The sequence below is a fragment of the Dicentrarchus labrax genome, unplaced genomic scaffold (genome assembly GCF_905237075.1).
Source record: "Dicentrarchus labrax unplaced genomic scaffold, dlabrax2021, whole genome shotgun sequence".
Classification (NCBI taxonomy): domain Eukaryota; kingdom Metazoa; phylum Chordata; class Actinopteri; family Moronidae; genus Dicentrarchus; species Dicentrarchus labrax.
In genome coordinates this window covers 27,644,314-27,658,014 of record NW_026136715.1, presented here as the reverse complement: position 1 = coordinate 27,658,014, position 13,701 = coordinate 27,644,314, and the positions used below count along the sequence as shown (strand labels likewise).

At 39.4% G+C, this 13,701-nt stretch overlaps 1 protein-coding gene across 1 annotated transcript; it reads left to right on the top strand.

Moving 5' to 3' along the window:
* Nucleotides 1-260: 260 nt before the first annotated feature.
* dnase1l1 (deoxyribonuclease I-like 1) lies at nt 261-10,912 on the top strand. The gene is made up of 9 exons (XM_051426400.1): nt 261-368; nt 4,101-4,276; nt 5,259-5,347; nt 5,492-5,581; nt 5,865-5,977; nt 6,065-6,177; nt 8,455-8,612; nt 9,478-9,574; nt 9,726-10,912. Exons 2-9 carry the CDS (start codon nt 4,127-4,129, stop codon nt 9,912-9,914), a joined length of 999 nt encoding a protein of 332 aa, XP_051282360.1. The 5' UTR covers nt 261-368; nt 4,101-4,126; the 3' UTR covers nt 9,915-10,912.
* Nucleotides 10,913-13,701: the final 2,789 nt, after the last annotated feature.

Sequence of the window (13,701 nt, the reverse complement as noted above, 5' to 3'; positions counted from 1 at the left end):
CTGGATTTACAGTTTATTAAGAGAAACAATAAATAAAATACAGTTGTTTTTGACATGAATGTTGATATCTGCACCCCTTATTCACTCAATAAGTGACTGCTGTTACAGCTGAACCCGTTTTTATATGAAAGGTTTACTTTGTTGGACATGCCAAAAGATTTGAATTTATGAGACAAAGAGAGTAAAAACATATCCTAATGGACTTATTAATGGAAGAAACTCTCTTGCCGGCACAGTATCTGGCCCTCCAGTTGCTCCTCTCCACAAGTCCCTCCTACAGGAAACACACTGGCTGGACCAGCTTCAAGTTTCACCAGAGAGGAAGTGGCAACCAAAAAACCCTTCACGTCTCAAGAACTAACAGGCTGGTAAGTTGCTCTGTCTTCAATTTGACTTACCTCTATTCTTTTAAAGATTGACTGGGGACTGTGTGACTTGTAATCTGAGATGTCTGTATGTTAGCGTGTGTGTGTGTGTGTGTGTGTGTGTGTGTGTGAAGGAGACACAAAGAGAGAGAGGGAAGTCAGAGAGAGTGAATACTACACTGTACAAACAAAACACATGCTCTGCTGTGACTGTGTCAACCAGAGGATAAAGCATAGGAGTGTTTCTAACTGCTTCTTTTAAGTGTGTGCTGACAGAAGTACATTTCAACAGGTTTGAAGTTATCATAAAATGAACAATAAGCAGGCAGCATACGGCAACACAACAACATGTCAGCTCGAGACAGAAGGGTTTTTTTAGGACACTGTGTATGGTATGAATGTATCAGTCTGTGTGGTGAGCAAATAGAAGTTCAAAGATAGACATTTTTAAAATTTTATGGTTCTGGGTAAACTTGGTATGGGATCTGATACGGTCTGCTGTTCACATGCACCAACACGTTTAATTAGTAATAAGAACAGATCTGGTCATGCACAAATTTTAGTGATGAATATATGCATTCCTCAACAGCTACCTTTCTGCACCAACCCATTCAGCAATGACTCCATATTTTTTATCATCATAATTTTTGTTTGTTGTTTGTTGCTTCGGTTTATCCTGGTTTTGTTCATTTTGTCATGCACTTGTTTGATTTCTTATTTCTCTACTGTCTAGAACAGTGGTTTTCCTTAAGGGACTCCTTCTCTATCATTAAGTAAACTGACAAACTCTAAGAGACATATTTTAGGGAATTTTGAGCAGATTATTTCCTGTGAATTCAAATTCAAGAGGTTTATTATCATATGTACAGTATAAACACAAGGCTAGTACGCACAATGAAAATCTTACTTTGCCTTAATGTTGCATCAGAGATGAGTTTTCCTGATATTTTTTGTGGAATTGTTAATACAATTATCTGTTTGTATTGTAATTTTGTTTGAATTTTTTACCAGTCATACATACTTAAAACTTAAAATTAAAAAGGCCTCTCAACTCCCTGTAAAACTTTGGTGACCCCCAGTTTGGGAACCGCTGGTCTAGGCATACAATAATGTTCAGTTTTGTATCAAAAACAAAATCTCCACAGAGGTCCAGCTCAGCTTGGAAGCTGCCATTTTCTAGAAGTGGAGAGTCACTTTTACCATGAAGCAAGAATGTTAGCATTAGCTATTAACTTTCCAGACCTAACTCTTCCTGAGGAATTACGGGGAAATGCTTACATTTGCTTCCACACAGCCTCTACTGTGAGTGCAGAGTCAGACTCTACAGGAGGCTCACAGGCACATAGGACTGAGACCAGAGTATATTGAGTCTGTATCGACTCTGCAGTTAATGTTTAACTTTGGACACACAGACAACAAAACCCCAGTGTTTTTTTTTTGTTTGTTTGTTTGTTTTTGCAATAACACGAAAACATTTATTAAAGAAGATAATAATAATGATAAATGCAATGAATCAGTGATGTAATAAAGTATACAAATGCTATGGATAATATGAGCCGCATGTTTGTTGCTGTTAAACAAAAAAAAAGGACAATACAAAACAAAACAACAGAGCTTAGTCTGGGTACGTAGGCTTAAATAATTTAGGAGTGCAATGGCACTCAGCTCCTCCCAGCCAAGATACACACACACACAGACACACACACTACACAGGACCAAGGCAAAGGATGCTGGGACCATCAGGTTATCTAGTGACTTAATGAAAAGAGAGAGTGATCAAACTATTTGGAAAGTTGTGGTATTTATTGATTTAGTCTACAAATATAAAATCAGTAAGTAAGTTAAATTTAGTAAAGTCCACTTAGTCTGTCAATCCAAGCTGTTTGTCTGTCGTGTCCACACAGTGAACTTGTCCCAATGTTCAAACAATCCTTCCTCACTATTTTCCAAGCCCAGCAACTGCAGTATGTTGGCCAACAAAACATGTAAACACACTCTTGCAGGTAACTCCCTTTTGTTAGCCAGCCAGAAGGGAAAGATTAGAACTGTTATAGTCGACTAAGCTGGATTCTTTTTAGATCCCTAAACATAGAAAAAAAGATAAATAAATCTGTTTGGAGACAGTGATTTCTTATAAAGCATCACTGTATCTACCCATAAACTATGGAAAAGTTTGAGCCACGGATTCCCAACCAGATTTCTAATGCTTTTGTTCCCAAAGTGCCAATATATGAAGAACATACAGTATGTTCACACACACACTGTAGGTCTAAAAACATGTACATTTTGTCCTACAGAATAAATGACACTTACAATAATTTCTGCCCTCAAGTGAAAGCGGAAGACACTAGAAGAATTATGCAGTTTAAAGTTTTGTAATTCTTCTTTCCACACCATGCTGCATTTTCAGAAGTGCTTTTTTTTCTTTTCTTTTTTTTACTCTTTCTCTTTATTTCTGCTAGGCATACGCAAGTAATTTGGCGTACAGAACAAAGTAACCTTCTGCATACTGCATAGAATAAAATTAAACAGGACAAAAGTATCTGTGTGCTTGTACACCGAGGAAGGATCTTATGCTGACCCAGAGCTCGCTTGTATCCTCATCTAACTCCCTAACGATGGAGGTGGCTCTTTCCATGCTTAAGAGAAAAAGGAATTCCTCCTGCCATCTATCTCTGGAGAAGCAGGAGGGTTTCCTCACCTTCCAATTCATTAAAATCCTACGCTTTGTTGAAAGGCACGCAAGGGCAACCACTCTTTGGTGTTTATTGCTTTGGATATTCTCAGCACGGGCCCCGAGCAGGCATGTTATAGGGGAAAGCTGAAGGTCAACTTTGAGGATCCCTGACAGGAAATGTGCCACCTCTCTCCATAGGGACTCAATGACTGGGCAGTGCCATAGCATATGGAGGAGCGTTCCCTCTTCTCCACATCCATGCCAACATTGAGCCGATAGGCTCTGGTCCATCTTTTTTAGTCTGACCGGAGTTAGATATGCCCTATGCATTATCTTCATCTGTATTACTCTATATCTTACACATTTGCTCATATATGCGTAAGATAACATATAACATAACCCCAGTGTTAATATATTATCACTGTCGTTAAAATGCCATTACATTTGGTGAAGTGCACATTAAGACTTGTTTTGAACTTAAAATTCAAAGTTTAGGACTTCAGACTTGTCTGTCTTGATATGGGACTTACTTGGGACTTGCAAAACTACGACTTGATCACACCACTATTAGGTTTCCAGTACTGTGGGCTATATCTTGAGTGAGGGTTTATATTATGGTAGCATTCTTTTTTGCATCTGTTCAGCCATAACTCACTAATTAAATGACGTGATTCTTACCCCAACCCTAACCTCACCATACTCTTACCTTATCCCGACCTTCATCTCAACAAACCATTTTCTAAACGTTATTATCTCAACCAATTATGTGCAGGTTATACACTGTACTTATGTGTATGACTGTATGTCAGGATACTACAGAATGTGTATGTGAGAGTTAGTTTGGTGAGTCTGGGGGTCAGGCCTGTGTTTGTCCTCAGCTGACATGCAGTTTTGTCTCATGTGTTCTGATGGAGTGTTCACTTTTGTCCAGATTTTGTCCAATACATGCAGTCCACAGTGTATTTACAGTTATTGCAGCTTCTGCAGTTCTTGTGTGCACACAACTGTTCGATCAAATGTGATGGCCTTTGGCCTCTGCTTTTGTCTTCACACACAAGGTTACCATCTCTTGCAGCTCTGTGCCATGAGGTCCTCTTCCCTCCTCCTACTCTCCTTCCTCGTGGGTGTGTGTGATATTCAAGGGGCTTTAGGTTTTAGGATCTGTGCCTTCAACCTCCATCACTTCGGGGATTCCAAGTCCAAGAAGAGCGATGTCATGCAAACTCTTACCAGGGTAAGACAGAGACGGATGGATCCATCTGATAATCAAAACTGACCGTGATGTTACAGAAATACCCCCTTTCTCACAGTAATTCTAAATTAAATATATATAACATGTAGCATAACTTATTACTTATAAGGGTGGCTGTGGCTCAGAGGTAGACCGGGTCGTCCACTAATTGGAAGGTTATTGGTTCGATCACCGCTCCTCTCGCTGCATGTCGAAGTATCCTTGAGCAAGATACTGAACCCCAAATTGCTCCCGATGCTGTGCATCGGTGTGTGAATGTGTATGAATGAGCTGGTTTCTGTTTGATGGAGTTCAGTCAGACAACTCACGTTTAAAATGTTTATTACAGCAGTATAGCTTCGTTAGATTTTGGCGTCTAGGCTCCGACCTCATCACTCACCACAGATATGTTTACATAGAGATATTGGGAAGTGCCATCACTGAGTGAATGTGTGTGAAAGGGTGAATGTGGCATGTAGTGTAAAAGTGCTTTGAGTGGTCGGAAGACTAGAAAGGTGTTATACAAGTACAGGTCCATTTACCATTTACTTAAAACAGATAAGAAATATAGTAGAATGTACAGCATTCATTTGTTGGCTTGATGAGTTAGAAACCCCAGTAACACTTTATTTAAAGGGATGTGCATGGTCTAATGACAACCAATGTCAAAACCAACCACATACTGTATGACAGTATAACATAATGTTAACACATAAAGCTAGCATGGTTATGTTGTTGTTGTTGTTGTTGTTGTTGGCAGGTGTCATATCAGCCTTATGCACATATATCGCTAGCCTTGAAATCAAGGCTTATTACATTTAGATGTAAAGTCTAAAGTCTAAAGTAATCTAAAGTCTGCTGTATGGCCCACTAGGCTCACTACCATGGTACTCACTAGCAATACCATAGCTAGCATCCTCATACCCGAAATGTAATATTAATTTTTATGTATGTCACTTTTTCATTCCTGTGATATCTTTTCCAGATCATTGCTCGCTGTGATGTCTGTTTGCTTCAGGAAGTGAGGGACAGTAAGGAGAAAGCTTTACCACAGCTGCTTGACAGCCTCAACAGGTGATCCATCACTCGCTTTCAAAACACAAACACATTGAGACCACGCGACTGCACGCTCCCATCACTACAGTGCAACACAGCTGTCATTCATGACCGCATTAACAGTTGTATCCACTCTTCTGCCTGTGTCTCTTCAACATTCAGGTATGACACTGACCATGTGTATGACGCTGTGGCCAGTGAGAGACTGGGCAGGTCTGAATCATACAAGGAGCAGTATGTGTTTGTTTACAGGTGAGCACTGGAGCCACTTTGTAGCTCGACTCACCAAAAACAACAGGTGCTCATGTAGCTCACCTGGTAGAGCTGGGGCCCCACGTACTTTGCTGCATTGGCCCATGGTTCGACTATGACCTGTGGTCCTTTGCTGTGTGTCATCCCCTCTCTCTGTCCCCCTTTCCTGTCTATCTTCAGCTTTCACTATCAATTAAAAGCCCAATATATTATAAAAACAAACAAAATGTTGAAACATCTTAAGTACAGGCTGTATATAATATGTGTGTCTGAATGTTTGCAGGACCGGTGCAGTGACAGTCACTGGTGAGTATCAGTACCCAGATGATCTGCCTGGAGATGTTGATGCTTTCTCTAGAGAGCCTTTTGTTGTCCGCTTCAAAGCCCCCAAGACAGGTGAGTGCTCTGACACATTCCCATTAAAGATGATGAAAATCATGGTGATGTTTAAACACCTTTCCCTGTGCCCACTCTTGTCTTCAGTTATAAAGGAGTTTGTTCTCATACCTCAGCACACCACTCCAACCAACACCACGAAGGAGCTTGATGCACTGTATGACGTTTTGCAACGTGTGAGGAAAATGTGGAAAACTGAGGTAAAAGCAAATTTTGCTGAATGTTAACTAGAGCTATAGGACACTTTAACAATGACACAAAGTTTAAAGTTCAGTCGATTGAAGATAGGCATGCATTGTACAGTTTGGCTGTTTCTGATCCCAGCTGAAGACTCATTTTAGAGTCAGACTGAATTTAAGCTCTGTTGGGCGTTGTTGGCTGTGCAGAGTACTGGGACTGACCCACTGCTCCCAAATAGCCATAAACAGTCAGATGAATTTCTGACATGTTCACACAGTTGAAGCAGAGCCATGAGTCAATTCCCAAGTCTGTGCATTTTATCTCACTGCGCCTGCACAAAGTATGGAGGACTGAAAGTGCCACAATTAAATAAATAAATACACCATTAAATAATTACTCAAATGTGTCATTCATTAATTAAAACTGGAATTAAATACATAAATGTGTTATTAAATATGTCATTCATTAATTCAAATACCGATTAATTTTATGTAAAATACATATATAATTATTTCACTATTTACATTTACATTTCATGGTCCTGCGTTGCAGTGCTTCATGAATTACTTTAATCTGTCAAACTCACCCATCAAAAGTTGGTAGGCGAACCTAACGCCTGATTGGTTACCCTGCGCATCAAGCCAAGACAAATCAATTCCAGATAATGGATCGATGCAGAGCTAGGAACACATTCCAATACACTGGGTGGCGCTATTGGACTACTTCTTCTAAATCTGCAGTCACTCTGTGGTCAATATATCGGTCGGAAAGTGCGGAAATAACTCCAAGAACTTCAATAAGTTCCTCTGCTTACTCCACATGCTCTGGGTCAGCAGCTCCTGCTTCCACATCCGCCCACCCAGCCAATCATCATCGCATTTGCAACGGTGTCATCATCACTACCCTGCCCTCTCCTGGCAGCTGATGTGTGTCTGTCAGAAAGCCTGACACCGCTGCGCTTCATTCAACCACATTGTAGTAACGCAAGTAACGCGCCACTTTACATTCTCAGTAACGGTAACGTCGTTGCAACGATGGTAAAAGTAATTAATTAGATTACTCTGTTACTGAAAAAGAACGCCGTTAGTAACGCAGTTATACTTAAACGCCGTTACTCCCAACACTGGTCAGGATACTGGTTGAGTGATCATATTGGGGTCCTAGACTGCTTATTTTCTGTGACCTTGTTCAGACGGGTGGGTATGTTTGATGAAAACTTTGTGTTTTGTCTCATAGTGGCGTTTCACACTAGCACTTTTAATCAGCGCCGCGGTCTCTGAACATATGAGACACACTGGTTATGTGCTCCCAGTGGGAAGAATGAATGTGAATGAATCTGTCCATTAAAAGCTCGATTTTCTATCCACTTTTCTCTTCTTAGAGAGCGCCATAAATCTTCTGTTGTCTCGCGCTCACTCATTTCTCCGTTTCCTCTCCATGTATCTGTGACTTCTCTTTCTGTCTGTCTCTCCTCTCTCATTGCTCTCATCTCTGTATTCAGTCGCGCTGTTTAAACAGATTTGATTGGCTGAGCAGCATCACGTGGGATGGCTTAACTAGCATGCGATTGGTCTGTGAGCTTCCTGATCTGCTAAACAAATACCGTAAAGACTAAAAAAGCTGTGCTGGTTAAAATAGAAGCTCCCCATCAAAATTTAGAATCCTAAATAATGAATTGATTATAGGTCTGGGTCCGCATAGGACGGTGTCTGGGTCCGCATAGGACGGTGTCGGGCCCTGCTTTAGAGACCTCTGCCCTAGAAAGTTCATGAAGATCTTCCTGGCACTCTACTTCAGACCAAAGCAATGGATCAGGCTAGATTCGCGTTGGCCCCACCCTCTGAGTTTGATGGCTGGCTTTGACAGTTTTAAGTAATTCATGAAGCACTGCAACGCAGGACCATGAAATGTAAATGTAAATAGTGAAATAATGATATATGTATTTTACATGAAATGAATCGGTATTTGAATTAATTAATGACACATTTAATATCACATTTATGTATTTAATTCCAATTTTAATTAATTAATGACACATTTAAGTAATTATTTAATGGTGTATTTATTTATTTAATTGTGGCACTTTCAGTCCTCCATACAAAGTAGCCAGCAGACTGTCTGAAGGTGCTGTGTCGATTTTACACAGTGTGAGCACGTAAATCATGAGCTTTGGCTTTACATTGCGATTTATACATACAGTATATTCATACAGTAGGATTTCTAAATTTCTAAAATCATATGGTATATGCCCAGTTTAAGATTTTGTAGTCTTACCATCAGTGTGTGTATATGAGCAGAACGTGATGCTTCTGGGAGACTTCAACGCTGACTGCGGCTACCTTGCTAAGAAGAACAGGAAGCATGTGCGCCTGATTACAGAGAGGAACCTCTATTGGCTCATTCCAGATAAGACTGACACCACTGTGCGAGCGGCCACCTCCTGCGCCTACGACAGGTAAACTCATGTAGAGTATGTCATTTAGATGTAGTTTGATGACGTTACAAAGTAGCGTGTAATCTATCTATCTATCTATCTGACATGATGTATTAAAGTTTTCTTCCATTTGCTGACTTCCTTTTTTAGTGTCACAAATCTATTGATTACATTCCAGGGAGCTAACTTAATGCTGATTATGAATAGAAAATTCAACATTTGATACACACCAATATCTGGGCAATCGTTGTGGAAACCTTTTGGAAAAGGGCAGGCACTTTCCAAAAATACTTCACTGTCTGCGAACTTCCACCAATCAGATCGACGAATCATATCAAGTAGTCAAACTCTTACTGAAGGCAGTCAGGATCAGCAACTAATGCTAGTAGCATCTAACATCTTTAGCAGCCACCATTCTTGTTTTTGAAAAGTATTTCTCGCTGCAACTTACTGCACATAACTTGAAGTCACAAAGTTCTGTCTCTCGCTCTCTCTCTCTCTGTCTCTCTCTCTGTCTGTCTGTCTCTCCCCTCTCTCTCTTCTCTCTCTGTCTCTCTCTCTCTCTCTCTCTCTCTCTCTCTCTCTCTCACCCCAACTGGTCGAGACAGACGACCACCCACCTAGAGCCGAAGGATCTGTCCTAGGTTTCTGCCTTTTAACAGGCAGTTTTTCCTTGCCCTTGTCTCCAAGGTCTTGCTCATGGTGGTACTGTTGGGTCTCTGTAAATAATGTTATAAAGGAGTTCGGTCTAGACCTGCTCTATTTGAAAAGTGTCCTGAGATAACTTCTGTTATGAATTGGCGCTATACAAATAAAATTGAATTGAATTGAATTGAATTGAATTAAAATATATATTTGGGTCCGTCCATTCTGTGTGTTACAACAGGATCGTTGTGCATGGGGAAAGTTTTGACAGAGCAATTGTGCCTTCTTCAGCCAAACCATTCAACTTCCAAATGGAATACCAACTCACAGAGGAGCAGGTAACAGGCTGTGTGTCTGTGTATAAACATGTAAATGTGAAACAATTTCACAAACAGAACTAAAACAGTAAAATATGTAAAGAACTACATAAAGGCCAAATTCTGTTCTACAGAATTGTGCTAAACAGCTTCTTCTGTGGTTTCTGTTCAGGCACTGGAGGTTAGTGACCATTACCCGGTAGAGGTTCTGCTGAAGGACCTCCCAAAAGTCACCTCCAACGGTGCTTCTTCCTTGACATTAACTGGAACACAGGAGACTGCAAATCAGAAAACAACTCAATCAAAGTTCTTGTCCTTGTTTGTTGCCAGCCACCTTGCCTTGCAAATGTTAACACAGTAGTTTAAAAGTATATCCGGACAATCTCAGGACAGCTTACTTCACAAACTGATGAGAACTTCACAGTTCCCCAACTGGAGTCCAACTTGCCAAATATCACTGATCTCCACAGGAATGGCTCCTGATGTGGGGTTCGGGATTAGTAAAAGAAAAAAAATGACAGAACTGTTGACCTTTACCATTAAGTGTTGTATCTATATTTAACAATGTATCTACCTGTGTGTCTGCGTGAGATACCTCAGTATGATGGATCAGTGCTTCATAGCACTGCAGAGATAAATCCCTCCCACACATTAGTTATCTGTTCACGTAATGCAGTTTATTTGTTCCTTCAGTTTAGGAAAATTTTACCCTTTTATTAATTTCCTGAGATTGCATTGAAGGTAGAGAGCAACAAGTAGGTGCTCCAGAATGCTGAACTTTACTGTACTGAGATATGCTATGTGCTAGGCTCTCTATGTTTGTAAAATGCTGTAAATGCTGTATATATGGTGAAAATGACAATAAAGACTGATATTGATATTGATATTGAAAAGACAACCACATTTTAAAGATGGTTAAAAGATAAAAGCAACATATGTTAGCTAATGTTAGCAAAAAATTTGCAAAACACTTTGATCTTTTAACAATCTTCAAAATGTGGTTTTCAATATAGACAAACCTAGCACAGGTTTTTAAGTAGCCTACAGGATCCAAAAGGGGCGGGGCTTAGGAAGGGTCAATTCATCCAGTATCTCAAGGGCACACATGATGAGAGAACAAATTAAGTAGTTCAACAGTACAAAGCCACTGAAATAATGATATGGAGCACATCAATTACTAATGTGACAGAACAATGTATCAAACAATTTCTCTATAGAACAGTGCTAAAATATAGAAATTGTTACCACTATTATTAAATGTTCATACCATGTATATAAGCTATGCACTTTATAAATACTCTATTGGTTTTGGAATGCTTTATATGTTAAATTTGTCATAAACTCAAGTCAAGTCATAAACTGTCTTGTGACTTTCTTTTCAGTAGACATTTCTGAGAATGAGGAAGAAAAAATTCTGTCTAATAACCACCGGCCAAACCTTGACATTTCTTGTTCTTTTAGTATATCCTTCCTCTTTTTCTCCTCATGGCAGTCTGTTTAATTGTTTGCTATCATATTCTCTCTCCTGTTTTCTCCGACTCCATGTTTATTTTATACTTGACTCTACACTGTAAAACTACAATAAACATGTTTCATGTCAGGTCTAATTAAAGGTCCACTGTGTAACATTTACTAGGATCTACTGACAGAAATGGAATATAATATGTTATAATATATTTTATATGTGCATATATATAATGTTTTCATGAGTGTATAACAACCTGAAAATAAGAATCGTTGTGTTTTCCACAGTCCACCATGTTGAACGGCTATGTTTCAACAGTAGTCCAGAATGGACAAAGCAAACACTAGCTTTAGGAAGGGCCTTGTGTGTCTCACTGGACACACAACTATCTATCAGTGCCCCATTTCCTGTTTGTGATACATGAAGGAGAAGGATTAGAGAGCTAAAGGAGAAAATAAATCTTGTCATTCCAAAATCTAGCAATATAGCAACACAATAACCCAGAACAGACTGACTTCTCTCTCATACATGTGAACATATCTAGTTTGGACGTACGGTATATGTTCTAATGCAATCCTTCATTAACCTCATGCAAGGCCAGGGCCACTTTTAAGTGTTTATTGGGTTTATTACCACTTTGAATACTTTTGTCACTGAAATGTCAGAGGATTTTTTTCAATTACACATTTTCTTTTCACTTAAGCCTGTCACTGAGCCTAAAATGTGGCTGTAACTGATCATTCAATTCATGTTTTTTAACATGTTATTCTGGAAATTATTCTAAATGAATGTGTACATTTGACACCTGTCTAAATCCACCCCTGTATGTCACATTCTGAATATAGCTTGATAGTTTATGAGCTCAGATCTTGAACAAACACAGTGTTGACCGTAGGTTACGGTGATTGATTCTGTAAAAAATGTAGATAACTTCTTAACACTCTTCCCAACATGCATTGTATTTGGGTTAAGTAAAAATCTTCTTCGTTTCTAATTTGAAAACAGTTAAATGCAGCCCTCAGACTGACACACCAGCCATACTTATCATTGATTTGAGCCATAGGTAATATCAGGGATGCTGGTCTCAATGTGGCTGCTAGTGGAAAAGCCCAAACTGCAACAAAGATGCTGTAGCAAATGAAAGATCAGATTTGGATCTGTTTAATATAACCATTCAATGAACAAACTCAAATTCAAAACTTAAACAGTCTTAATTCAGTTTTCTTTATGTGTTGCTCTGAAATTTGGAGTTTTACCTTTTTGGTTCTTAAACTGTGTGAGGGAGGTTGAATGTGTGTGTGTGTGTGTGTGTGTGTGTGTGTGTGTGTGTGTGTGTGTGTGTGTGTGTGTGTGTGTGTGTGTGTGTGTGTGTGTGTGTGTGTGTGTGTGTGTGTGTGTGTGTGTGTGTGCTGTCTGTCTGTCTGTCTGTCTGTCTCTTGGTGGCACATCTGTATTTGTCCTCAGCTGACTTACATTTTTGTCTTACTTGTCTTGTCTAATGGGTTGTTTGCTCTTGTCTGTACATGTAATCCTCAGTGGGAGACTCTTGATCTCATGAAGATGAAATCAATCAGGCCACAAGTCGATTCTTGGTTAAAGCTGGTTTGTTCACACGTGCTGTCAGACCCAAAGTAGAACTGAAGTACAACCCAGAGTCTGCCCTAAGACTAAGAGACCCTACCTATGCCACAGAGGGAAATACAGACTAAAGGTACACAAACGTTTAAGAGATATAAAAGTTGATATGAAAGTATTAAAGGAATACAATGAGTTCTCTTGCTATCGACAGTCTGCTTATGTACCTGCATGCATGTTTTATTTATTGTGGCTTTGTTTTTATTGTATTAGACTGACACTGTGCACATTTTTTGTGTTTCTGCTTTTCATGTTTTAGTTAGTGTCTAATAATTCAACAATGTTGTTGAAAATAGGATTTTTGGCTAACTGGTACAATGTTTTTTCAGTGTGCACAGTCACTGCTAAATAAGCCATGTTTTGTCATTAAACAAAAGCACATATCAGTGGCTTTTTCTGTAGTGTTATAAGTCAAAATAATCAATAATATAAGCAAAAATCATAAACCAGAGACTCATTTTGATGAGTTGCTGCACATTACTGCTTTTGTATTGATGGAAATAACAGACTACATGCAGAAACAAAGACCTCATGTGTTCTGAATTATTGTGAGTGTCCTAACAGGCTCTTACACAAGTAAGACACAACACATTCAACATGAAGACAAGCTGTATTTTTGTAGTGAAGGTATCAGCTGTTAATATCGGCTGAGACTTTCCTTTATTCAGTGTTTAACAGGTTTGTATGTTTTTATCAGTGGGACTTTCAGTAATGATAGAACTGACCTCTCCTTGCTGAACTCACTGCTACCCCCCATCTCTCTTTTTCTGCCACAATGAAAAAGTAGCATGTAGCCCTCCAGTAGGTTAAAGAGAATTGTTTTAAATGTTTTTTTTTAATCTCCATGTGTAACCTGTGTATGTGTTGACAGGTTCTGGTTTGAAGATAAAGACGTCATGTACAACAACATCAGATACAGTTTGTGAACCACTGGAGGGATTCTACTGTTTGGACTCTGCAGAGGACGGCTGTATGTCAGCACAGAGACACACACTCTGTCAACCAGGACAATACATCAGACAATACGGTGGGTTTACTTCTTGATCTG